The sequence below is a fragment of the Pogona vitticeps genome, chromosome 2 (assembly GCF_051106095.1).
Source record: "Pogona vitticeps strain Pit_001003342236 chromosome 2, PviZW2.1, whole genome shotgun sequence".
NCBI lineage: Eukaryota > Metazoa > Chordata > Lepidosauria > Squamata > Agamidae > Pogona > Pogona vitticeps.
The window spans coordinates 24393022-24417060 of NC_135784.1; the positions used below are offsets into that span (position 1 = coordinate 24393022).

A 24039-nucleotide genomic window follows, 5' to 3' on the forward strand; every position below is an offset into this window, starting at 1 on the left:
AAAGGTTTTTGAAGATAATCAAGCTGCCATACAAATGGCAAACTCACCAAATGTAAAAAGCAGATCTAAACACACAGATATCAGGTACCAAAATGTAAAGCAAAGTATAGAAAATGGTTTAATTGAACTGGTATACTGTGGAACAGAAAATAACAAAGCTGATTGTTTAACAAAAGTATTGGGGCCAACTAAACATAACAAAGCATGTGAAATGTTGGGAATGATATAAAGTATGTATGTGAATGTAAAAAAAAAAACTCTGTATATGTTCAAGGCAATGTACAATGTATGTAACAGAATTGCTATAAACAATTGGAGGAGATTGACAGGTCTCAAAGTCAACCTAGGGAATTGTTCATTGCAATTCAGTGGATAAGTTGTTACAGGATCAGATTTAGTCAAGCAACATGTAACAAAGGAGCACAGCTGAGTTAATTGAGGCAGCTGTGGGACAACCAATTTGATTGGAGAATCCAAGAATAAAACTAGCCAAGCTAGCAGAGACAAACTGTTGGGTAGTTTGGGTAGTTGGGCTGTTGGATAGTTTGGGTGGTTGTACTGTTGTGTTGCTGGTGATCGTGTTATTGAGAACTGTATTTACTGCATCGCTGGATGAAGACTTGCCATATTGCAAGGAGAAGATCCTGGAGAAGACTATCTCTGTGGTGAGAGGAGAAGACTTCGTGGATGCAGAACTATTTATATTGGTAACAATATTTGGTTACTGAAATTGTAAATTTACCATTGCTAACTGAAGAACTACTGTGAATGACCAGGACTGTATAAGGACCAAGAGAAGCTGTATTTACCTCTGTATATATGGACTTTATTGTAAATAATACTTTCAACACTACAACAGTGTCTGTTTGGTTTCATCTCTGGGCAGTTCACTTCACCATTACGCCCCCTGGCGTAGTCTGGTAACGCAGCACCTCTGTCAGTTGGTGTGTTAGAGAATATAAGAGTTAAAAGTAATAAGAAATACATAAACAAAATATATTGAGACCTTGATTAAGTGAATGAATACAAGCAAGCTTATATGTAATCAAATTCACGTTTATTGAATGAATAATAAAAGAACATCAGTGATTTTGCTTCTGTGATTTACTTATCAAATCATAAATAAACCTTGTTATATTTGGTAGCAACAGTCTGATATTCTTATTTGGTACAGTGAGGGTAATATCCTCTGGTGGCAGTGTAAAAGGGTCAAAAGAAGAAGTTGTGCTTGAAGGTGAACCTGTGTGAGTGGGAAAACAAACAGAGGACACCGGGGGTGCACAACAGAGACACTCTTGACGAAGTAGTTGTTCAATTTCCCTCCAAGATCAGCTTGAATGACTTAAGGGGAGATTGTGAGGGGTGCTACTCCATACACACAAAAGAAGGGGAGAAGGGTCTCCCCAGAGAAAGAGGCTCCAGAGAAGGTGTAGAGATGGGATCCTGTGTCAGCATCATGAAAGGACACCTGGGCCCCTTCAAAGTTCAGGGACACCCAGATCCTCCTCAGCTTCTCACTCAAAGGAAGACAAATTTCATCAGAAAGGTCGGAGGCCCTGTAGCCACCTCCCCACCTCCCCACAGTCCAGATCCCTTCTTCAGTTCTCAAATCAACATAGTCTTTCCTCCGTACGGACTTCCTGGCCACCCCCACAGCCCAAAATCTCTCACTTCCCACAGTGACTTCCCAGTAATGTCTGCCTGTGGCGAATCCCTCACATCCCAACACATAAAGTTCACTGCTGAATCTCTCAGGATTGTCAGGCAAATCTTGCCGTCTGCCTTCATATCTCACACTTTTTCCATCCTCGGATAGGATGAGGTTGGGATGTGATGTCTTTGGGTCCAGGGTGACATTTGCTGTTTGGGGACAAAGAGAGACAAAGATCAGAAGAGAAAGTGAGGCGAATGAGGTGGGGAGAACCACTTGGTGTGACTTGTGTCTTTAAGACACCACACTAGGTTTGTACAAGCAGCCATTTTAATCTCCCTCAACACGTATGAGAAAAACATTATGTATAATAAACAGGGAAAAAGAAAATCTGAGGCCCTATTGAAGTTAAAAGATTGATTTATGCCTCAGCTGCCTTTAGATCCTGCCAGAGTTGATGCATGGTTAGAGTTTGGGGTTGGGGGGTCAGCTCTCAATTTCCCCATCCTTTTTGTGGGTGTGGCCTGTTATGGGTCAGCCACTGTTTACAGAGGTGAGAGGGTGGCCCTGCCTGTGAGTCCCGGACCGGTGTGGTGGCCACCACCCACACTCATAGAGGGGGGGCGGAGCAAATTCATGCACATGTGTGAAGAGTACGCTCACGGAGGGGAGGGGCATGCTCACACACAAGCACGAAGAGGCAGTGCTCTCTCACAGAAGGGAATGCTCATGCACATGCATGAAGGGGAGGGGCGTGCTCACGGGTTGGTGGAGCGTGCTCATGGACATGTGCAAAACGGCGCATGCGTGAAGGGGCAGTGGGCTTCCGGAGAGGCATGCTCATGTGCATGCATGAAGGAGAGGGGCACACGTGGGTGGCGGTTTGTGCGTGCAAGTGAGGTGGTGGGAGTGCGTCCAGGGTGGCAGCCGATCTGTCTCCATGGATCGGTTCTGCTATGGCCACGGAACAGGTGTCAGGGATCCCTGCTTTAGGTCTTTAGAGGTGAAAACCAGCACTTTGAATTGTGCTCAGAAAGAGACTGGCAGACAGCGGAACCGTTGTAATGCAGGGTTCTGCGACCCCTGTAGCCAGGCCCACTTAGCACTCTGGCCGCCGTGTTCTGGACCAACTGAAACTTCCAAACACTTTCCAGAGGCAGCCCCATATCCAGATAGGAAGTGTGAATGTTTACTTGAGAGGTCCTCTCATCACTCAATCACACAGCCCTTTTTCAGGCTGGACGGGTCATGTCCAGGAAGGTCAGCGCGCTGGTGATTGGGAAAGGCCTCCCATGGCCGGCTCTCCCCCAGCACACTCCGAATGACTTCCTTCCTTGGTGCTTCAGGGAAAACATACACACACAGGTTGTGGCTCCGCGTTGCAGACCAACCCTGCATAAAACTCAAAAGGATCCAAAAAAACTCTTAACCTGTCTGAGCATCTAAGATGGCTGGTTTAGTACTTCACGTAAATTTTTATACAGTGGTGCCCCACATAGTGAGTGTCCCGTTTAACGATGAATCCGCATAGCGATGCGGATTTTGCGATTGCAAAAGTGATCGCATTGCGATGTTTTTAATGGGCAGACATCGCATTGTGATGATGGTTAAGCATTTCGCTTACCGATTTTCGCAATGTGATGTTTTTTAAACAACTGATCAGTGGTTCCAAAATGGCCCCCAGAATAAAAATTGGCCACCCTCAGCGATTTCGCGCCCTTTCCTCACATAACGGGCAGAGAAAATGGTGGCCAGATGGAGGATTTCCATATAGCGGTGAGTTTTTTCCCCGTGGGAACGTATTAAACGTGTGTTAATGCGTTCCTATGGGGGTTTTTGCCCCGTATAGCGACAATTCCGGATAGCGACAATTTTCCTGGAACAGATTATCATCGCTATGCGGGGCACCACTGTAACTTTATTTAAAAACCAGAAGTAGCAAAGGATAACAGCTTGACAAAAGATTAACTGTCTCCAGCAGCTTTATACAAAAAAACATAATCAGGTAGCATAAATCGAATTACAGAGCCAAAGGCCTGGTAGGGCTTTCTCACAAGAAAACAATGAAGTGCTCATCTATGGCTGCCTATACTTACACACATGTGCCAAGTTATCCCAAGCATAGAATGCAAAGCATAGTGTGAACAGATTAAAGAATCTTTCTAAGGTGACGATGATTTTTAAAGAATTACCTTCCACCTTGTATCCCCTCATCTCCTCATCAAGCGTGTTGAGAGCTTCTCAAATCACCCGGTGTCTTTTAATTGGCCCTCAAAGTACCAACCCAGTTATTTTCATGAGCAGCTCTGAGCACTCCGTATCCAACTGCAAGGAATTCTCAACTGGACATCTTCCCCTCAACCCTTTACTAAGGTCATAATGTTTGTAGCATTATCTCAAGAGAGCTCTGCCTTTCTTACATCGTTTTCAAAATATTTCGACATGGTGCCTTCAGCATACATGTTCTACAGATTTTAAAGATTTGATGTTAAGTCCATAAGCCCTGATCCCTTCACAGGATGTAAAGAAGGCATGTGTCACTGGGTCCAATTAATATTCTTTACCCTTGATCATAACTCTTTGGATACAGAAGTATAATCCATTCTTGAGAGTGATTTCTGTACTGGCGAGCAGTAGGAAAACTTTATTCCATCACCCTTTTAGTTCTCTCCACACATCCTTCAGATCTGCTTTATGAATTTCTCCTTCTCACTTCTTTATCTGCTTTTGATCTATCTATCCTGATTAAGCTATTCAATATTATGCCCATTGTCATATTAAAAGTCCACCGCCACTATAACACAACCTTTCCTAGTTTTATATAATCTAAGTTCTGTGTTGCTACCCTTAATTGTTTAATACTAGATTTCCTAGTCCCAATTTGCATGTGCAGAATGAAGAAAGGAAAGTAACAAGATCTGCCCCCTCCACCAATCCCTCCACCACACTGAAAAATGAGCTGGGATCTGTTGATTTTGTAGAAGCTATAACTGGGCCTCTGAATCTTTGCAGTTTATCTGTTTTGCTCTGTTTTGGCTGTTCCGGAATGTCCGATCATTGGAAAAGAACCCAAGCAAGGCTTCCGTGTCAATATCCTGAAGTGACTTAAGAAGAGAACCACAATTCTGGCAAATTATACATTTCCTCAGCTCCCTGGTCTAGGTATGTGTTCTAGGTATGTGTCTTAGGTAGAGGCATCTATACCTAACTTTTAATATACCTAAATTAGTGTTGTTTTTAAAGGGAAGTAAGGCACATTCACTGGTCTAGTATGCACTTGATTTTTTTCTTCTTCACTCCAAGGAGTGAAGGGTGTGCTTAATCTGCCTATATTGTGAAATGGCTCTCTTGTTAGGCCCCTTCACAATACTGGAAAATTACAGCTGTCTGCTGCAGACCAAATAGAGTCCTTTGAGGTCCGTATGACCTTTGGATTTGAGGATCACAGCAAACGGCATGCTGGCCCTCTTAGAGACCACTTTTTACCCCAATCTAGCCTACTTCAATTATAAGGTGCAAACCCTCTGTTGACCTTAGTTTTCGCCTTGGGTCACGGGGATGCAGTATCAATACTCAGAGTAAGGCCCCCATATCAGTCTGGTTCAGAACATTGACAATAAGAGAAGACAAAATATTGTGGCACCTTAAAAGGTTTTGTGGATCAACACGTACTTCCTCAGACCCAGACTCTCCTCTGCCTTCCCTCCTGTTGCTCTTAAAACTTCACGTTTTCCTCATTTTTTTTTCATTTTTAGATTTGACTGCTGTGCTGTTTGTGAAAGGGATAACATGTAAAAAGCGGAATAAAAGAATAACTCATATTCCAAGATAGCTAAAGAGGAGGAGGAGCAAGGCGTGGAGAGCTGGAGAGCGACCAGCAGGAACACCCTCATAAAGAAAGGTCGTCAGATGACTCCTACTTCCAAGGCCTCCGGACCAGGACGGAGGAATGGCATCTGAGGGTCCCCCTGAGCAGATCCTGCACTGGAGCAAACTACAGGGAAGCCGGGGGAAAAAACTATACTGCCTCCCAGCAGTGGGGTTAAAAAGATTAGAAAATCCAAAAGCAGCTCTGACTCTAACACGAGTTTCAGGCCTGTGCCAAGTGGAAACAGGAATGCAATACGAGTATAAGGGGTGCAAGGTGAGATGAACGAAGGCTCAGTGGGGAGAGATCCGTTGCCCCGAAGCAAAAATGTTTATCTTTAAATTGCAACAATATGTTGCCCCTCTTTCTGCTTTTGGGCAATATTCCTTCCCAGTGTTTCTGTTTAGGTGTCTGTGCAAAATGTGCTGAGCAATCCACAGTCCTGCTCTGCGGGAGCTACTCTCTACTGGGCAGCTGCAGAAAGTGCGAGCAATGGATTGGAAGACTCTTGATGGGATCAGCAATCGCGTGAGTTCTTGCGTGTCTAAAGAGCCTCAAACCAAGAGGCACTCCCTCCCTTCCATAAATATAGGCAGCCATGAGAAACGTACCTTTCTGTGGTCGGGATCCAGGTAACAAAGAATCTGTGAAAGCAAAAAGATGGACAAATCAAGCATCAGAGCCTCTTATACACAAACATACCCTCCCACAAACATTTGGGATGTATTTATTTCCATTAATATTTAGAACTTTTAATTCAGTGTCTGCTCTTATGTACGAGGCCAGAGGCTTCATAGCATCTGCAGACAAAAAGTTGAGGAAAGAGGACATCTTTGCCCCAGCCTTCTGCCGATTAAAAGATCCATCTCATTAGTTCTGAGGACCATTTTATGACCCATGTCTAGCAAATTTAGTAGTTTGAGAAGTTTCTCCTATCACCATTGCTTCACATACCTTGAAAATAAAACACCATTCAATTTTGTCAGAGGCTCTATAGCTGTGTCAAAGCCCTATGGCACCGGGGTTTGATTTGTTATGTAAGGAATGATGTTCTGAGGAAATCCTCCCGATCAGCTTCACCCTTAAAAAGCCAAAGTGTTTCTCTCCAATGAATATATTAGTTAAGAGCCAGCAGGATGATGGGCCCACAGGAATCTGGGTAATCCAGATCTTGTCATTTTTATGAATGCAGAACAACTCCTCCTATATGCAGAAAGCCAGGAGTGGATCCCCTTTAAGGAGCTGTATTGAAGGAAGACTAATAGTCAAACCAGTCTTTTGATTGGCCTAAGTAACAATCAAGTCTCAAAATGTTCACATTGTGGGTTTACACAATATAGTTATTGTCTAGTTTCCTATAAGCGAGACAATTCATAAGGTGATCTTAAAAATGCTACTCGGAAGAGATCGAATTCTCTTCCAATTGAAATAAAAGCTGATGAGAATACAATGCTTGGCATTTGTTGATTCCAGGAAAGGGAAGAGCTTTCTCCCTTAGGACTGCCATCCCTCATGCAACAAAGGAAAAACCACACTCTGTTTTGTTCCTCTCGGACCAGGGTCTGTCCTTGCAGGCACCCTGCCTTACCTCTGAACTGCTTCGTCTGCTCAGCTAGAAAGAGATTCTTCTCATGGACATCCCAGATCTCCCACCTCAGCTCAAGAGGGAAAGCCACAGGATTCTCAAAAGACTCCTTGTTCTTAGGACTGTTGGTAGAGGGGAAATAAATGTTACTTCAAACCTACCTAATCCAACCCAGAATTTCCGGGAAAACAAAGAGACTGAGTGGAAACCTCCAGAAAACGTGAAACAAACAGACAAAATGTGAACAGCTGTTGCCGAATGGTGTTATCAGCAGGAAGAGTCTTTTTTGTAACTATAGACAGAGAGGAGATACGACCTACAACTCCTGCTCCCAGAGGTTTTCACACGGCCTAGAGAAGTTTAGGGTTTCATCACCCACTCCAAACTTTCTGTGTTTCCATGAAGCTTTTGTTTGTAATATTTTTGCTGTATTATTATTATTGTTGTCCTGTACCATGCAGAAAGAGCTTATGAAACATGTTACTCTTTTTCCTGTGTCCTAAAACAAACAGAGACAAAATGTGGTCTGTGGGCTGCATGTGGACCCCAAAGGCATTTTGCAGTCCCTCAGGTTTGAAAATATGAAAAAAAAAATTTGGTTTTCATCCTTCCCCCTCCAAAAAGTGATCTACATTTGTAATTTTAACTTTGAGGGATTTATCGGGGACCTTAGATCTTCCATCCCTCTCCTTTCCCCCAAGAAATGAAGCAACTGAAAACCAGCAGCATCTCGGCCCTTTTTTCTTTCCGTTTTTTAAATGGCTTAAAATGGCTTTTGAAGAGGTACAGGTGGTAGCAGTTGGTTCAAGCATTTGTCTCCCCAGATCAAACCGTTAGAGGCCAAGAGTCCTCATTCTGCCTCACAACCAAAGGCAGGAATAACAGGAATCCCAGAAAACTCAGTTTCCATAGCTATCGCTGTGAAAGGCGGATGATATCAAGAGATGATGAAATTCAGCAATTAAAACATCCTCCTTCCATCCCACAGCTTTTCCAGCCCACTTTGGGAGCTGCAGGAGAGGAGAAAGGTGTCTTTAATTACTATGAATAGCTGTTGCTCAATGGTGTTATCAGCAGGAAGTGCCGTTTTTGTAACTATAGACAGAGAGGAGATACGACCTACAAATCCTGCTCCCAAAGGTTTTGACACAGCCTAGAAAGGTTTAGGGCTTCATCACCCACTCCAAACTTTCTGTGTTTCCATTAAGTTTTTGTTTGTAATATTCTTGCTGTATTCTTATTATTCTCTTTGTCTTGCACCATGCAGAAAGAGCTTATGAAACATGTTACTCTTTCTTCTGTGTTCTATTCAGCCACTTCCAACTTACGGCAACCCTTAGAATTAGTGACCCTCAGAGGATCCTACCAATAACAGACGCTCAAAAACAAATGTGTACGGAGATATTCACAAATTCCCTAAATTAGTTTAAATTTTAAAAACAATTATAGCAGAATGACTTGGAAAAACAAAGAAGGCAGGAAGGAGCCGTGGAAGGGACGAAAGGATTGTGCTCTGGCAATGGCACTGCGTGGACGAAGGAGGTGCTCCTGAGCCTAACCCTTTGTTGTTCCCTCTCCCAACGGTTGAGAGACAACATAATCTCTCCAGGAGAGTTCGGGACCATTTTCCTTCCACAAAGGCCCCTCCCGGGATTATCAAGGCCTGATGAAGAAAGAGCAGCTCCACTCACCTTTTCAAGAGGTTTCTGACATCCTGGAGGGGAAAAAAGAGAAAGAAGAGAGAGATCAGTGCTTCTGCCTCGTCAGTCTGTGGGGAGGCACCCACAGGCCCTCTTTATTTTCCACTCTAAGCCCACCCCATTCCGGAGGAAAGATCCATCATCTCCTACAAGCAGGGTTAAGAAAAACCTTTGCCTGCCTCTCAACTACCACAAGGGAGTAAGAGGTATTTGAAGGATCAGGGTTAAGGTGGGAGATATTTTATCTCCTCTCTTAGAGGGCAAAGGATTCTTGGAAGGTAGCAGAACCATTTAAAATGGGGTGTCTCCTTGTGTGTGTCTGTGTGTTTGTCATCCGTGAGAAGGGTTCCAGCTGTGAAGCAACGGATGAGAGCAGCTCTGGTGACCAGTTTCCAAGAGAGCCTAACCTGCTCTTTTTGGGAGGCTCAGAAGAAGAGGCAGGAATGATGCATGGCTTGGAATCAGAGCGTTGGCAGAGAAGTGAAAACTGCAGGTGTTCCCATCAATATTTAGTCCACACTGAGGTAAACACACTGACCTGATTGTCTCGATTCTTCTGTATGTACTAAAGTTGATTCTCTCTACATGTAGGTGGGGCCACAAAAGTTTTGCAAAGCCAGCTTTCCCCTGGAGAGCAGCCTGGGCTCCTTCTGCCAGCCTTACCTGCAGGAGTTCACCTGGGGGCTGTTGACCTTGATGCTCCATCTCCTGGATGAGACCTCCAAGAGAGGAGAGCTCCTCGGAGAGCCTGGCCAGGTGCTCCTCCCTTTCCCTTGCAATCTCCTTCTCCACCTCTTCCAGCCGGGCCAGAAGAAGCTCCTCTTGTTCGTTCAAAAAGGAGTGAAGTTCTCTGAATTGTTCCTTTGTCTTTTCCATCTCTGCCTTTGTCTCTTTCTGCAGGAGGAGAGTCAGAAAGGAGGGGGAGGGAATGAGGCTGATGGCAGGGCCTGTGAAGGGTGGTCTCAAAAAGTCAGACTCCAAAAATGGGACTTGTGCTGCTGGGATACTGGATCCCAGTACTGCTATATATACACACACGCATGGATATAGGCTATCCATGAATATATCCATTACAGGTGTGGATTCTTAGGAGGTGAAACGCTTAAGCGATGGCTCCAGGCTAAGATGCCTCCATCCCTGGAGTAACAAACGCATTAGCAGAAGAGGATGGACAATTTATTTATTTATGGACATCTTTTTACAAATACTGTAGATGGAGGTGGACTATCCTTTCATGGAGTTCTTTATACAAGAGGATGGATGGCCATCAACCAGGGATGCTTTAGCGATTGATGCCTTGATTTTGGTGTGGATTGGATGCAGAGACCAACACTACAAGGATAACTACCGGTAGAAGTCAGTGAAGGCAACAGTCTGTTTATCGCAAATACACGCTTCAAACAACTGAACAGATGACTGGCCAATATAGGTTAATCAAACAGACAATGTAATTTGAAGCAGGTCTGCCAAAAGAATTCCAAGAGTAAATTCCAAGAGTGCAGCGCTGATTGTGAACTCTTAATTTCCGATACCAATATTTTTAAAAATTTCTAAAGCCCACAAAAAGAGCATGTTTGCATTAATAAACTCAGTAGACCATGAACCAGCATAACTATGGATTGGGACATAATTAGGGAAGCATTCTTCAGCCACCAGGTGTGATGTGGTTACTGGCTGGTGTCAAACATGTGACTGGAAAGATATTTTAAAAGGTGACAAGCCTGGGTTGGGTGAGGTCACAAAGTGCTAGGAAGGAGGATTGGCTCATGGCTCTGGATTCTGATCATGATATATTAGCATTTTCCACATGTTGGTTTTTAAAAAATGATCCCTTTTTAGGGACACGAATACTCACAAGTAAGTTTTGGCTTTCTTCTTCTGTTTTTGCTTTATATGTTAAAATTTTGGCTCTCTCTTTCTCCAGAATCTTCAGGCGGCTGGAGATGAGATCCTGAAAGGAAAAAAAGAAGTCCATTTTTAATTCAGAGGCAAAGGAGAAGTGAAGAACGTGCTTCATCCCAATCATGGAGGTATGGGCTCCTTTTTACATGGGAGAGCCCACCGAACACTCCACATCGGTTGATGGATTTATCTCTGTGTCTGTAAAAAAAAAAGGCTGTCTGAAGCTGCTCATCTTTTTTCTAAGGAAAGTTGCATTGTCCGAGGAATGTTATTATATGTTTCTCACACAGAGGCACAGACACTTACCCCGACTCCCATCCAGGGCAGAATTTAGACTCTGGGCCCCCCAATGCACATCACATTTGGGGGCTCCCTTAGGAATTAAAGCAAAAAGCAAGAGCAAAGTGGGCTGCTTATATACCACCCCATAGCACTTCAAGAACCCTCTGGGCGGTTTACAAGTTAATTATGCAGGCTACATCTTGCTCCCACAGCGAGCTGGATACTCATTTTACTGACTTTGGACGGATGGAAGGCAGTCAATCTGGAGCCGGTTCAACAAGATAAGTTTTCATGGCAGCTCCCCCCAGGAAGGCAGTTTCCCCCTTTACCCCCATCATAAATCCAGGACTGCCCCCAACCTCTACTCATAAGGAAAACCTTGGGCTGGAAATCACGTCTTGCTGGGATCTGGGAATCTGTTCGAAGAGAGAATCATCAGAAAAAATTTCAGGCAGGATACACAACTATTTCACCCCCTGGTCCAAATTTCCTCCTTGGTGGGGGAGACAAGAAGGGCACATGTCACCCTTCACAAATCCAGGCATTTCTTTAAATGTAGGCACATAAATGTAGCCTCTTGGAGGCTTCGGGGAAGAAAGCCGGGTAGGCCTCCATGAATATTTTGCTAAGGAATGTGCTGTTTTTGTTTCAATCATCACATGGGCCTAGAGGGGGGGAGCCTGGTGCCTTGATTTTGTGATTTTCCTGGAAACTGTGCCCATTCCTCTTGGAGGCTTCGGGGAAGAAAGCCGGGTAGGCCTCCATGAATATTTTGCTAAGGAATGTGCTGTTTTTGTTTCAATCATCACATGGGCCTAGAGGGGGGGAGCCTGGTGCCTTGATTTTGTGATTTTCCTGGAAACTGTGCCCATTCCTCTTGGAGGCTTCGGGGAAGAAAGCCGGGTAGGCCTCCATGAATATTTTGCTAAGGAATGTGCTGTTTTTGTTTCAATCATCACATGGGCCTAGAGGGGGGGAGCCTGGTGCCTTGATTTTGTGATTTTCCTGGAAACTGTGCCCATTCCTCTTGGAGGCTTCGGGGAAGAAAGCCGGGTAGGCCTCCATGAATATTTTGCTAAGGAATGTGCTGTTTTTGTTTCAATCATCACATGGGCCTAGAGGGGGGGAGCCTGGTGCCTTGATTTTGTGATTTTCCTGGAAACTGTGCCCATTCCTCTTGGAGGCTTCGGGGAAGAAAGCCGGGTAGGCCTCCATGAATATTTTGCTAAGGAATGTGCTGTTTTTGTTTCAATCATCACATGGGCCTAGAGGGGGGGAGCCTGGTGCCTTGATTTTGTGATTTTCCTGGAAACTGTGCCCATTCCTCTTGGAGGCTTCGGGGAAGAAAGCCGGGTAGGCCTCCATGAATATTTTGCTAAGGAATGTGCTGTTTTTGTTTCAATCATCACATGGGCCTAGAGGGGGGGAGCCTGGTGCCTTGATTTTGTGATTTTCCTGGAAACTGTGCCCATTCCTCTTGGAGGCTTCGGGGAAGAAAGCCGGGTAGGCCTCCATGAATATTTTGCTAAGGAATGTGCTGTTTTTGTTTCAATCATCACATGGGCCTAGAGGGGGGGAGCCTGGTGCCTTGATTTTGTGATTTTCCTGGAAACTGTGCCCATTCCTCTTGGAGGCTTCGGGGAAGAAAGCCGGGTAGGCCTCCATGAATATTTTGCTAAGGAATGTGCTGTTTTTGTTTCAATCATCACATGGGCCTAGAGGGGGGGAGCCTGGTGCCTTGATTTTGTGATTTTCCTGGAAACTGTGCCCATTCCTCTTGGAGGCTTCGGGGAAGAAAGCCGGGTAGGCCTCCATGAATATTTTGCTAAGGAATGTGCTGTTTTTGTTTCAATCATCACATGGGCCTAGAGGGGGGGAGCCTGGTGCCTTGATTTTGTGATTTTCCTGGAAACTGTGCCCATTCCTCTTGGAGGCTTCGGGGAAGAAAGCCGGGTAGGCCTCCATGAATATTTTGCTAAGGAATGTGCTGTTTTTGTTTCAATCATCACATGGGCCTAGAGGGGGGGAGCCTGGTGCCTTGATTTTGTGATTTTCCTGGAAACTGTGCCCATTCCTCTTGGAGGCTTCGGGGAAGAAAGCCGGGTAGGCCTCCATGAATATTTTGCTAAGGAATGTGCTGTTTTTGTTTCAATCATCACATGGGCCTAGAGGGGGGGAGCCTGGTGCCTTGATTTTGTGATTTTCCTGGAAACTGTGCCCATTCCTCTTGGAGGCTTCGGGGAAGAAAGCCGGGTAGGCCTCCATGAATATTTTGCTAAGGAATGTGCTGTTTTTGTTTCAATCATCACATGGGCCTAGAGGGGGGGAGCCTGGTGCCTTGATTTTGTGATTTTCCTGGAAACTGTGCCCATTCCTCTTGGAGGCTTCGGGGAAGAAAGCCGGGTAGGCCTCCATGAATATTTTGCTAAGGAATGTGCTGTTTTTGTTTCAATCATCACATGGGCCTAGAGGGGGGGAGCCTGGTGCCTTGATTTTGTGATTTTCCTGGAAACTGTGCCCATTCCTCTTGGAGGCTTCGGGGAAGAAAGCCGGGTAGGCCTCCATGAATATTTTGCTAAGGAATGTGCTGTTTTTGTTTCAATCATCACATGGGCCTAGAGGGGGGGAGCCTGGTGCCTTGATTTTGTGATTTTCCTGGAAACTGTGCCCATTCCTCTTGGAGGCTTCGGGGAAGAAAGCCGGGTAGGCCTCCATGAATATTTTGCTAAGGAATGTGCTGTTTTTGTTTCAATCATCACATGGGCCTAGAGGGGGGGAGCCTGGTGCCTTGATTTTGTGATTTTCCTGGAAACTGTGCCCATTCCTCTTGGAGGCTTCGGGGAAGAAAGCCGGGTAGGCCTCCATGAATATTTTGCTAAGGAATGTGCTGTTTTTGTTTCAATCATCACATGGGCCTAGAGGGGGGGAGCCTGGTGCCTTGATTTTGTGATTTTCCTGGAAACTGTGCCCATTCCTCTTGGAGGCTTCGGGGAAGAAAGCCGGGTAGGCCTCCATGAATATTTTGCTAAGGAATGTGCTGTTTTTGTTTCAATCATCACATGGGCCTAGAGGGGGGGAGCCTGGTGCCTTGATTTTGTGATTTTCCTGGAAACTGTGCCCATTCCTCTTGGAGGCTTCGGGGAAGAAAGCCGGGTAGGCCTCCATGAATATTTTGCTAAGGAATGTGCTGTTTTTGTTTCAATCATCACATGGGCCTAGAGGGGGGGAGCCTGGTGCCTTGATTTTGTGATTTTCCTGGAAACTGTGCCCATTCCTCTTGGAGGCTTCGGGGAAGAAAGCCGGGTAGGCCTCCATGAATATTTTGCTAAGGAATGTGCTGTTTTTGTTTCAATCATCACATGGGCCTAGAGGGGGGGAGCCTGGTGCCTTGATTTTGTGATTTTCCTGGAAACTGTGCCCATTCCTCTTGGAGGCTTCGGGGAAGAAAGCCGGGTAGGCCTCCATGAATATTTTGCTAAGGAATGTGCTGTTTTTGTTTCAATCATCACATGGGCCTAGAGGGGGGGAGCCTGGTGCCTTGATTTTGTGATTTTCCTGGAAACTGTGCCCATTCCTCTTGGAGGCTTCGGGGAAGAAAGCCGGGTAGGCCTCCATGAATATTTTGCTAAGGAATGTGCTGTTTTTGTTTCAATCATCACATGGGCCTAGAGGGGGGGAGCCTGGTGCCTTGATTTTGTGATTTTCCTGGAAACTGTGCCCATTCCTCTTGGAGGCTTCGGGGAAGAAAGCCGGGTAGGCCTCCATGAATATTTTGCTAAGGAATGTGCTGTTTTTGTTTCAATCATCACATGGGCCTAGAGGGGGGGAGCCTGGTGCCTTGATTTTGTGATTTTCCTGGAAACTGTGCCCATTCCTCTTGGAGGCTTCGGGGAAGAAAGCCGGGTAGGCCTCCATGAATATTTTGCTAAGGAATGTGCTGTTTTTGTTTCAATCATCACATGGGCCTAGAGGGGGGGAGCCTGGTGCCTTGATTTTGTGATTTTCCTGGAAACTGTGCCCATTCCTCTTGGAGGCTTCGGGGAAGAAAGCCGGGTAGGCCTCCATGAATATTTTGCTAAGGAATGTGCTGTTTTTGTTTCAATCATCACATGGGCCTAGAGGGGGGGAGCCTGGTGCCTTGATTTTGTGATTTTCCTGGAAACTGTGCCCATTCCTCTTGGAGGCTTCGGGGAAGAAAGCCGGGTAGGCCTCCATGAATATTTTGCTAAGGAATGTGCTGTTTTTGTTTCAATCATCACATGGGCCTAGAGGGGGGGAGCCTGGTGCCTTGATTTTGTGATTTTCCTGGAAACTGTGCCCATTCCTCTTGGAGGCTTCGGGGAAGAAAGCCGGGTAGGCCTCCATGAATATTTTGCTAAGGAATGTGCTGTTTTTGTTTCAATCATCACATGGGCCTAGAGGGGGGGAGCCTGGTGCCTTGATTTTGTGATTTTCCTGGAAACTGTGCCCATTCCTCTTGGAGGCTTCGGGGAAGAAAGCCGGGTAGGCCTCCATGAATATTTTGCTAAGGAATGTGCTGTTTTTGTTTCAATCATCACATGGGCCTAGAGGGGGGGAGCCTGGTGCCTTGATTTTGTGATTTTCCTGGAAACTGTGCCCATTCCTCTTGGAGGCTTCGGGGAAGAAAGCCGGGTAGGCCTCCATGAATATTTTGCTAAGGAATGTGCTGTTTTTGTTTCAATCATCACATGGGCCTAGAGGGGGGGAGCCTGGTGCCTTGATTTTGTGATTTTCCTGGAAACTGTGCCCATTCCTCTTGGAGGCTTCGGGGAAGAAAGCCGGGTAGGCCTCCATGAATATTTTGCTAAGGAATGTGCTGTTTTTGTTTCAATCATCACATGGGCCTAGAGGGGGGGAGCCTGGTGCCTTGATTTTGTGATTTTCCTGGAAACTGTGCCCATTCCTCTTGGAGGCTTCGGGGAAGAAAGCCGGGTAGGCCTCCATGAATATTTTGCTAAGGAATGTGCTGTTTTTGTTTCAATCATCACATGGGCCTAGAGGGGGGGAGCCTGGTGCCTTGATTTTGTGATTTTCCTGGAAACTGTGCCCATTCCTCTTGGAGGCTTCGGGGAAGAAAGCCGGGTAGGCCTCCATGAATATTTTGCTAAGGAATGTGCTGTTTTTGTTTCAATCATCACATGGGCCTAGAGGGGGGGAGCCTGGTGCCTTGATTTTGTGATTTTCCTGGAAACTGTGCCCATTCCTCTTGGAGGCTTCGGGGAAGAAAGCCGGGTAGGCCTCCATGAATATTTTGCTAAGGAATGTGCTGTTTTTGTTTCAATCATCACATGGGCCTAGAGGGGGGGAGCCTGGTGCCTTGATTTTGTGATTTTCCTGGAAACTGTGCCCATTCCTCTTGGAGGCTTCGGGGAAGAAAGCCGGGTAGGCCTCCATGAATATTTTGCTAAGGAATGTGCTGTTTTTGTTTCAATCATCACATGGGCCTAGAGGGGGGGAGCCTGGTGCCTTGATTTTGTGATTTTCCTGGAAACTGTGCCCATTCCTCTTGGAGGCTTCGGGGAAGAAAGCCGGGTAGGCCTCCATGAATATTTTGCTAAGGAATGTGCTGTTTTTGTTTCAATCATCACATGGGCCTAGAGGGGGGGAGCCTGGTGCCTTGATTTTGTGATTTTCCTGGAAACTGTGCCCATTCCTCTTGGAGGCTTCGGGGAAGAAAGCCGGGTAGGCCTCCATGAATATTTTGCTAAGGAATGTGCTGTTTTTGTTTCAATCATCACATGGGCCTAGAGGGGGGGAGCCTGGTGCCTTGATTTTGTGATTTTCCTGGAAACTGTGCCCATTCCTCTTGGAGGCTTCGGGGAAGAAAGCCGGGTAGGCCTCCATGAATATTTTGCTAAGGAATGTGCTGTTTTTGTTTCAATCATCACATGGGCCTAGAGGGGGGGAGCCTGGTGCCTTGATTTTGTGATTTTCCTGGAAACTGTGCCCATTCCTCTTGGAGGCTTCGGGGAAGAAAGCCGGGTAGGCCTCCATGAATATTTTGCTAAGGAATGTGCTGTTTTTGTTTCAATCATCACATGGGCCTAGAGGGGGGGAGCCTGGTGCCTTGATTTTGTGATTTTCCTGGAAACTGTGCCCATTCCTCTTGGAGGCTTCGGGGAAGAAAGCCGGGTAGGCCTCCATGAATATTTTGCTAAGGAATGTGCTGTTTTTGTTTCAATCATCACATGGGCCTAGAGGGGGGGAGCCTGGTGCCTTGATTTTGTGATTTTCCTGGAAACTGTGCCCATTCCTCTTGGAGGCTTCGGGGAAGAAAGCCGGGTAGGCCTCCATGAATATTTTGCTAAGGAATGTGCTGTTTTTGTTTCAATCATCACATGGGCCTAGAGGGGGGGAGCCTGGTGCCTTGATTTTGTGATTTTCCTGGAAACTGTGCCCATTCCTCTTGGAGGCTTCGGGGAAGAAAGCCGGGTAGGCCTCCATGAATATTTTGCTAAGGAATGTGCTGTTTTTGTTTCAATCATCACATGGGCCTAGAGGGGGGGAGCCTGGTGCCTTGATTTTGTGATTTTCCTGGAAACTGTGCCCATTCCTCTTGGAGGCTTCGGGGAAGAAAGCCGGGTAGGCCTCCATGAATATTTTGCTAAGGAATGTGCTGTTTTTGTTTCAATCATCACATGGGCCTAGAGGGGGGGAGCCTGGTGCCTTGATTTTGTGATTTTCCTGGAAACTGTGCCCATTCCTCTTGGAGGCTTCGGGGAAGAAAGCCGGGTAGGCCTCCATGAATATTTTGCTAAGGAATGTGCTGTTTTTGTTTCAATCATCACATGGGCCTAGAGGGGGGGAGCCTGGTGCCTTGATTTTGTGATTTTCCTGGAAACTGTGCCCATTCCTCTTGGAGGCTTCGGGGAAGAAAGCCGGGTAGGCCTCCATGAATATTTTGCTAAGGAATGTGCTGTTTTTGTTTCAATCATCACATGGGCCTAGAGGGGGGGAGCCTGGTGCCTTGATTTTGTGATTTTCCTGGAAACTGTGCCCATTCCTCTTGGAGGCTTCGGGGAAGAAAGCCGGGTAGGCCTCCATGAATATTTTGCTAAGGAATGTGCTGTTTTTGTTTCAATCATCACATGGGCCTAGAGGGGGGGAGCCTGGTGCCTTGATTTTGTGATTTTCCTGGAAACTGTGCCCATTCCTCTTGGAGGCTTCGGGGAAGAAAGCCGGGTAGGCCTCCATGAATATTTTGCTAAGGAATGTGCTGTTTTTGTTTCAATCATCACATGGGCCTAGAGGGGGGGAGCCTGGTGCCTTGATTTTGTGATTTTCCTGGAAACTGTGCCCATTCCTCTTGGAGGCTTCGGGGAAGAAAGCCGGGTAGGCCTCCATGAATATTTTGCTAAGGAATGTGCTGTTTTTGTTTCAATCATCACATGGGCCTAGAGGGGGGGAGCCTGGTGCCTTGATTTTGTGATTTTCCTGGAAACTGTGCCCATTCCTCTTGGAGGCTTCGGGGAAGAAAGCCGGGTAGGCCTCCATGAATATTTTGCTAAGGAATGTGCTGTTTTTGTTTCAATCATCACATGGGCCTAGAGGGGGGGAGCCTGGTGCCTTGATTTTGTGATTTTCCTGGAAACTGTGCCCATTCCTCTTGGAGGCTTCGGGGAAGAAAGCCGGGTAGGCCTCCATGAATATTTTGCTAAGGAATGTGCTGTTTTTGTTTCAATCATCACATGGGCCTAGAGGGGGGGAGCCTGGTGCCTTGATTTTGTGATTTTCCTGGAAACTGTGCCCATTCCTCTTGGAGGCTTCGGGGAAGAAAGCCGGGTAGGCCTCCATGAATATTTTGCTAAGGAATGTGCTGTTTTTGTTTCAATCATCACATGGGCCTAGAGGGGGGGAGCCTGGTGCCTTGATTTTGTGATTTTCCTGGAAACTGTGCCCATTCCTCTTGGAGGCTTCGGGGAAGAAAGCCGGGTAGGCCTCCATGAATATTTTGCTAAGGAATGTGCTGTTTTTGTTTCAATCATCACATGGGCCTAGAGGGGGGGAGCCTGGTGCCTTGATTTTGTGATTTTCCTGGAAACTGTGCCCATTCCTCTTGGAGGCTTCGGGGAAGAAAGCCGGGTAGGCCTCCATGAATATTTTGCTAAGGAATGTGCTGTTTTTGTTTCAATCATCACATGGGCCTAGAGGGGGGGAGCCTGGTGCCTTGATTTTGTGATTTTCCTGGAAACTGTGCCCATTCCTCTTGGAGGCTTCGGGGAAGAAAGCCGGGTAGGCCTCCATGAATATTTTGCTAAGGAATGTGCTGTTTTTGTTTCAATCATCACATGGGCCTAGAGGGGGGGAGCCTGGTGCCTTGATTTTGTGATTTTCCTGGAAACTGTGCCCATTCCTCTTGGAGGCTTCGGGGAAGAAAGCCGGGTAGGCCTCCATGAATATTTTGCTAAGGAATGTGCTGTTTTTGTTTCAATCATCACATGGGCCTAGAGGGGGGGGAGCCTGGTGCCTTGATTTTGTGATTTTCCTGGAAACTGTGCCCATTCCTCTTGGAGGCTTCGGGGAAGAAAGCCGGGTAGGCCTCCATGAATATTTTGCTAAGGAATGTGCTGTTTTTGTTTCAATCATCACATGGGCCTAGAGGGGGGGGAGCCTGGTGCCTTGATTTTGTGATTTTCCTGGAAACTGTGCCCATTCCTCTTGGAGGCTTCGGGGAAGAAAGCCGGGTAGGCCTCCATGAATATTTTGCTAAGGAATGTGCTGTTTTTGTTTCAATCATCACATGGGCCTAGAGGGGGGGAGCCTGGTGCCTTGATTTTGTGATTTTCCTGGAAACTGTGCCCATTCCTCTTGGAGGCTTCGGGGAAGAAAGCCGGGTAGGCCTCCATGAATATTTTGCTAAGGAATGTGCTGTTTTTGTTTCAATCATCACATGGGCCTAGAGGGGGGGAGCCTGGTGCCTTGATTTTGTGATTTTCCTGGAAACTGTGCCCATTCCTCTTGGAGGCTTCGGGGAAGAAAGCCGGGTAGGCCTCCATGAATATTTTGCTAAGGAATGTGCTGTTTTTGTTTCAATCATCACATGGGCCTAGAGGGGGGGGAGCCTGGTGCCTTGATTTTGTGATTTTCCTGGAAACTGTGCCCATTCCTCTTGGAGGCTTCGGGGAAGAAAGCCGGGTAGGCCTCCATGAATATTTTGCTAAGGAATGTGCTGTTTTTGTTTCAATCATCACATGGGCCTAGAGGGGGGGAGCCTGGTGCCTTGATTTTGTGATTTTCCTGGAAACTGTGCCCATTCCTCTTGGAGGCTTCGGGGAAGAAAGCCGGGTAGGCCTCCATGAATATTTTGCTAAGGAATGTGCTGTTTTTGTTTCAATCATCACATGGGCCTAGAGGGGGGGAGCCTGGTGCCTTGATTTTGTGATTTTCCTGGAAACTGTGCCCATTCCTCTTGGAGGCTTCGGGGAAGAAAGCCGGGTAGGCCTCCATGAATATTTTGCTAAGGAATGTGCTGTTTTTGTTTCAATCATCACATGGGCCTAGAGGGGGGGAGCCTGGTGCCTTGATTTTGTGATTTTCCTGGAAACTGTGCCCATTCCTCTTGGAGGCTTCGGGGAAGAAAGCCGGGTAGGCCTCCATGAATATTTTGCTAAGGAATGTGCTGTTTTTGTTTCAATCATCACATGGGCCTAGAGGGGGGGAGCCTGGTGCCTTGATTTTGTGATTTTCCTGGAAACTGTGCCCATTCCTCTTGGAGGCTTCGGGGAAGAAAGCCGGGTAGGCCTCCATGAATATTTTGCTAAGGAATGTGCTGTTTTTGTTTCAATCATCACATGGGCCTAGAGGGGGGGAGCCTGGTGCCTTGATTTTGTGATTTTCCTGGAAACTGTGCCCATTCCTCTTGGAGGCTTCGGGGAAGAAAGCCGGGTAGGCCTCCATGAATATTTTGCTAAGGAATGTGCTGTTTTTGTTTCAATCATCACATGGGCCTAGAGGGGGGGAGCCTGGTGCCTTGATTTTGTGATTTTCCTGGAAACTGTGCCCATTCCTCTTGGAGGCTTCGGGGAAGAAAGCCGGGTAGGCCTCCATGAATATTTTGCTAAGGAATGTGCTGTTTTTGTTTCAATCATCACATGGGCCTAGAGGGGGGGAGCCTGGTGCCTTGATTTTGTGATTTTCCTGGAAACTGTGCCCATTCCTCTTGGAGGCTTCGGGGAAGAAAGCCGGGTAGGCCTCCATGAATATTTTGCTAAGGAATGTGCTGTTTTTGTTTCAATCATCACATGGGCCTAGAGGGGGGGGAGCCTGGTGCCTTGATTTTGTGATTTTCCTGGAAACTGTGCCCATTCCTCTTGGAGGCTTCGGGGAAGAAAGCCGGGTAGGCCTCCATGAATATTTTGCTAAGGAATGTGCTGTTTTTGTTTCAATCATCACATGGGCCTAGAGGGGGGGAGCCTGGTGCCTTGATTTTGTGATTTTCCTGGAAACTGTGCCCATTCCTCTTGGAGGCTTCGGGGAAGAAAGCCGGGTAGGCCTCCATGAATATTTTGCTAAGGAATGTGCTGTTTTTTGTTTCAATCATCACATGGGCCTAGAGGGGGGGAGCCTGGTGCCTTGATTTTGTGATTTTCCTGGAAACTGTGCCCATTCCTCTTGGAGGCTTCGGGGAAGAAAGCCGGGTAGGCCTCCATGAATATTTTGCTAAGGAATGTGCTGTTTTTTGTTTCAATCATCACATGGGCCTAGAGGGGGGGAGCCTGGTGCCTTGATTTTGTGATTTTCCTGGAAACTGTGCCCATTCCTCTTGGAGGCTTCGGGGAAGAAAGCCGGGTAGGCCTCCATGAATATTTTGCTAAGGAATGTGCTGTTTTTGTTTCAATCATCACATGGGCCTAGAGGGGGGGAGCCTGGTGCCTTGATTTTGTGATTTTCCTGGAAACTGTGCCCATTCCTCTTGGAGGCTTCGGGGAAGAAAGCCGGGTAGGCCTCCATGAATATTTTGCTAAGGAATGTGCTGTTTTTGTTTCAATCATCACATGGGCCTAGAGGGGGGGAGCCTGGTGCCTTGATTTTGTGATTTTCCTGGAAACTGTGCCCATTCCTCTTGGAGGCTTCGGGGAAGAAAGCCGGGTAGGCCTCCATGAATATTTTGCTAAGGAATGTGCTGTTTTTGTTTCAATCATCACATGGGCCTAGAGGGGGGGAGCCTGGTGCCTTGATTTTGTGATTTTCCTGGAAACTGTGCCCATTCCTCTTGGAGGCTTCGGGGAAGAAAGCCGGGTAGGCCTCCATGAATATTTTGCTAAGGAATGTGCTGTTTTTGTTTCAATCATCACATGGGCCTAGAGGGGGGGAGCCTGGTGCCTTGATTTTGTGATTTTCCTGGAAACTGTGCCCATTCCTCTTGGAGGCTTCGGGGAAGAAAGCCGGGTAGGCCTCCATGAATATTTTGCTAAGGAATGTGCTGTTTTTGTTTCAATCATCACATGGGCCTAGAGGGGGGGGAGCCTGGTGCCTTGATTTTGTGATTTTCCTGGAAACTGTGCCCATTCCTCTTGGAGGCTTCGGGGAAGAAAGCCGGGTAGGCCTCCATGAATATTTTGCTAAGGAATGTGCTGTTTTTGTTTCAATCATCACATGGGCCTAGAGGGGGGGAGCCTGGTGCCTTGATTTTGTGATTTTCCTGGAAACTGTGCCCATTCCTCTTGGAGGCTTCGGGGAAGAAAGCCGGGTAGGCCTCCATGAATATTTTGCTAAGGAATGTGCTGTTTTTTGTTTCAATCATCACATGGGCCTAGAGGGGGGGAGCCTGGTGCCTTGATTTTGTGATTTTCCTGGAAACTGTGCCCATTCCTCTTGGAGGCTTCGGGGAAGAAAGCCGGGTAGGCCTCCATGAATATTTTGCTAAGGAATGTGCTGTTTTTGTTTCAATCATCACATGGGCCTAGAGGGGGGGAGCCTGGTGCCTTGATTTTGTGATTTTCCTGGAAACTGTGCCCATTCCTCTTGGAGGCTTCGGGGAAGAAAGCCGGGTAGGCCTCCATGAATATTTTGCTAAGGAATGTGCTGTTTTTGTTTCAATCATCACATGGGCCTAGAGGGGGGGAGCCTGGTGCCTTGATTTTGTGATTTTCCTGGAAACTGTGCCCATTCCTCTTGGAGGCTTCGGGGGAAGAAAGCCGGGTAGGCCTCCATGAATATTTTGCTAAGGAATGTGCTGTTTTTGTTTCAATCATCACATGGGCCTAGAGGGGGGGGAGCCTGGTGCCTTGATTTTGTGATTTTCCTGGAAACTGTGCCCATTCCTCTTGGAGGCTTCGGGGAAGAAAGCCGGGTAGGCCTCCATGAATATTTTGCTAAGGAATGTGCTGTTTTTGTTTCAATCATCACATGGGCCTAGAGGGGGGGGAGCCTGGTGCCTTGATTTTGTGATTTTCCTGGAAACTGTGCCCATTCCTCTTGGAGGCTTCGGGGAAGAAAGCCGGGTAGGCCTCCATGAATATTTTGCTAAGGAATGTGCTGTTTTTGTTTCAATCATCACATGGGCCTAGAGGGGGGGAGCCTGGTGCCTTGATTTTGTGATTTTCCTGGAAACTGTGCCCATTCCTCTTGGAGGCTTCGGGGAAGAAAGCCGGGTAGGCCTCCATGAATATTTTGCTAAGGAATGTGCTGTTTTTGTTTCAATCATCACATGGGCCTAGAGGGGGGGAGCCTGGTGCCTTGATTTTGTGATTTTCCTGGAAACTGTGCCCATTCCTCTTGGAGGCTTCGGGGAAGAAAGCCGGGTAGGCCTCCATGAATATTTTGCTAAGGAATGTGCTGTTTTTGTTTCAATCATCACATGGGCCTAGAGGGGGGGAGCCTGGTGCCTTGATTTTGTGATTTTCCTGGAAACTGTGCCCATTCCTCTTGGAGGCTTCGGGGAAGAAAGCCGGGTAGGCCTCCATGAATATTTTGCTAAGGAATGTGCTGTTTTTGTTTCAATCATCACATGGGCCTAGAGGGGGGGAGCCTGGTGCCTTGATTTTGTGATTTTCCTGGAAACTGTGCCCATTCCTCTTGGAGGCTTCGG

At 46.8% G+C, this 24039-nt stretch overlaps 1 protein-coding gene across 1 annotated transcript in view; it reads right to left on the reverse strand.

Annotated features, from left to right (window-relative positions):
- Nucleotides 1-1035: 1035 nt before the first annotated feature.
- LOC140704056 (zinc finger protein RFP) overlaps nt 1036-24039 on the reverse strand; it is a 38073-nt gene continuing 15069 nt past the window's right edge. Inside the window, exons 2-7 of the mRNA XM_072988732.2 lie at nt 10660-10755; nt 9468-9698; nt 8796-8818; nt 7108-7226; nt 6131-6163; nt 1036-1860 (exon numbers count right to left, since the gene is read on the reverse strand). Of these exons, the coding sequence (XP_072844833.2) occupies nt 1343-1860; nt 6131-6163; nt 7108-7226; nt 8796-8818; nt 9468-9698; nt 10660-10755 (1020 nt within the window). The 3' untranslated portion in view covers nt 1036-1342. The remainder of the gene's footprint in view (nt 1861-6130; nt 6164-7107; nt 7227-8795; nt 8819-9467; nt 9699-10659; nt 10756-24039) is intronic.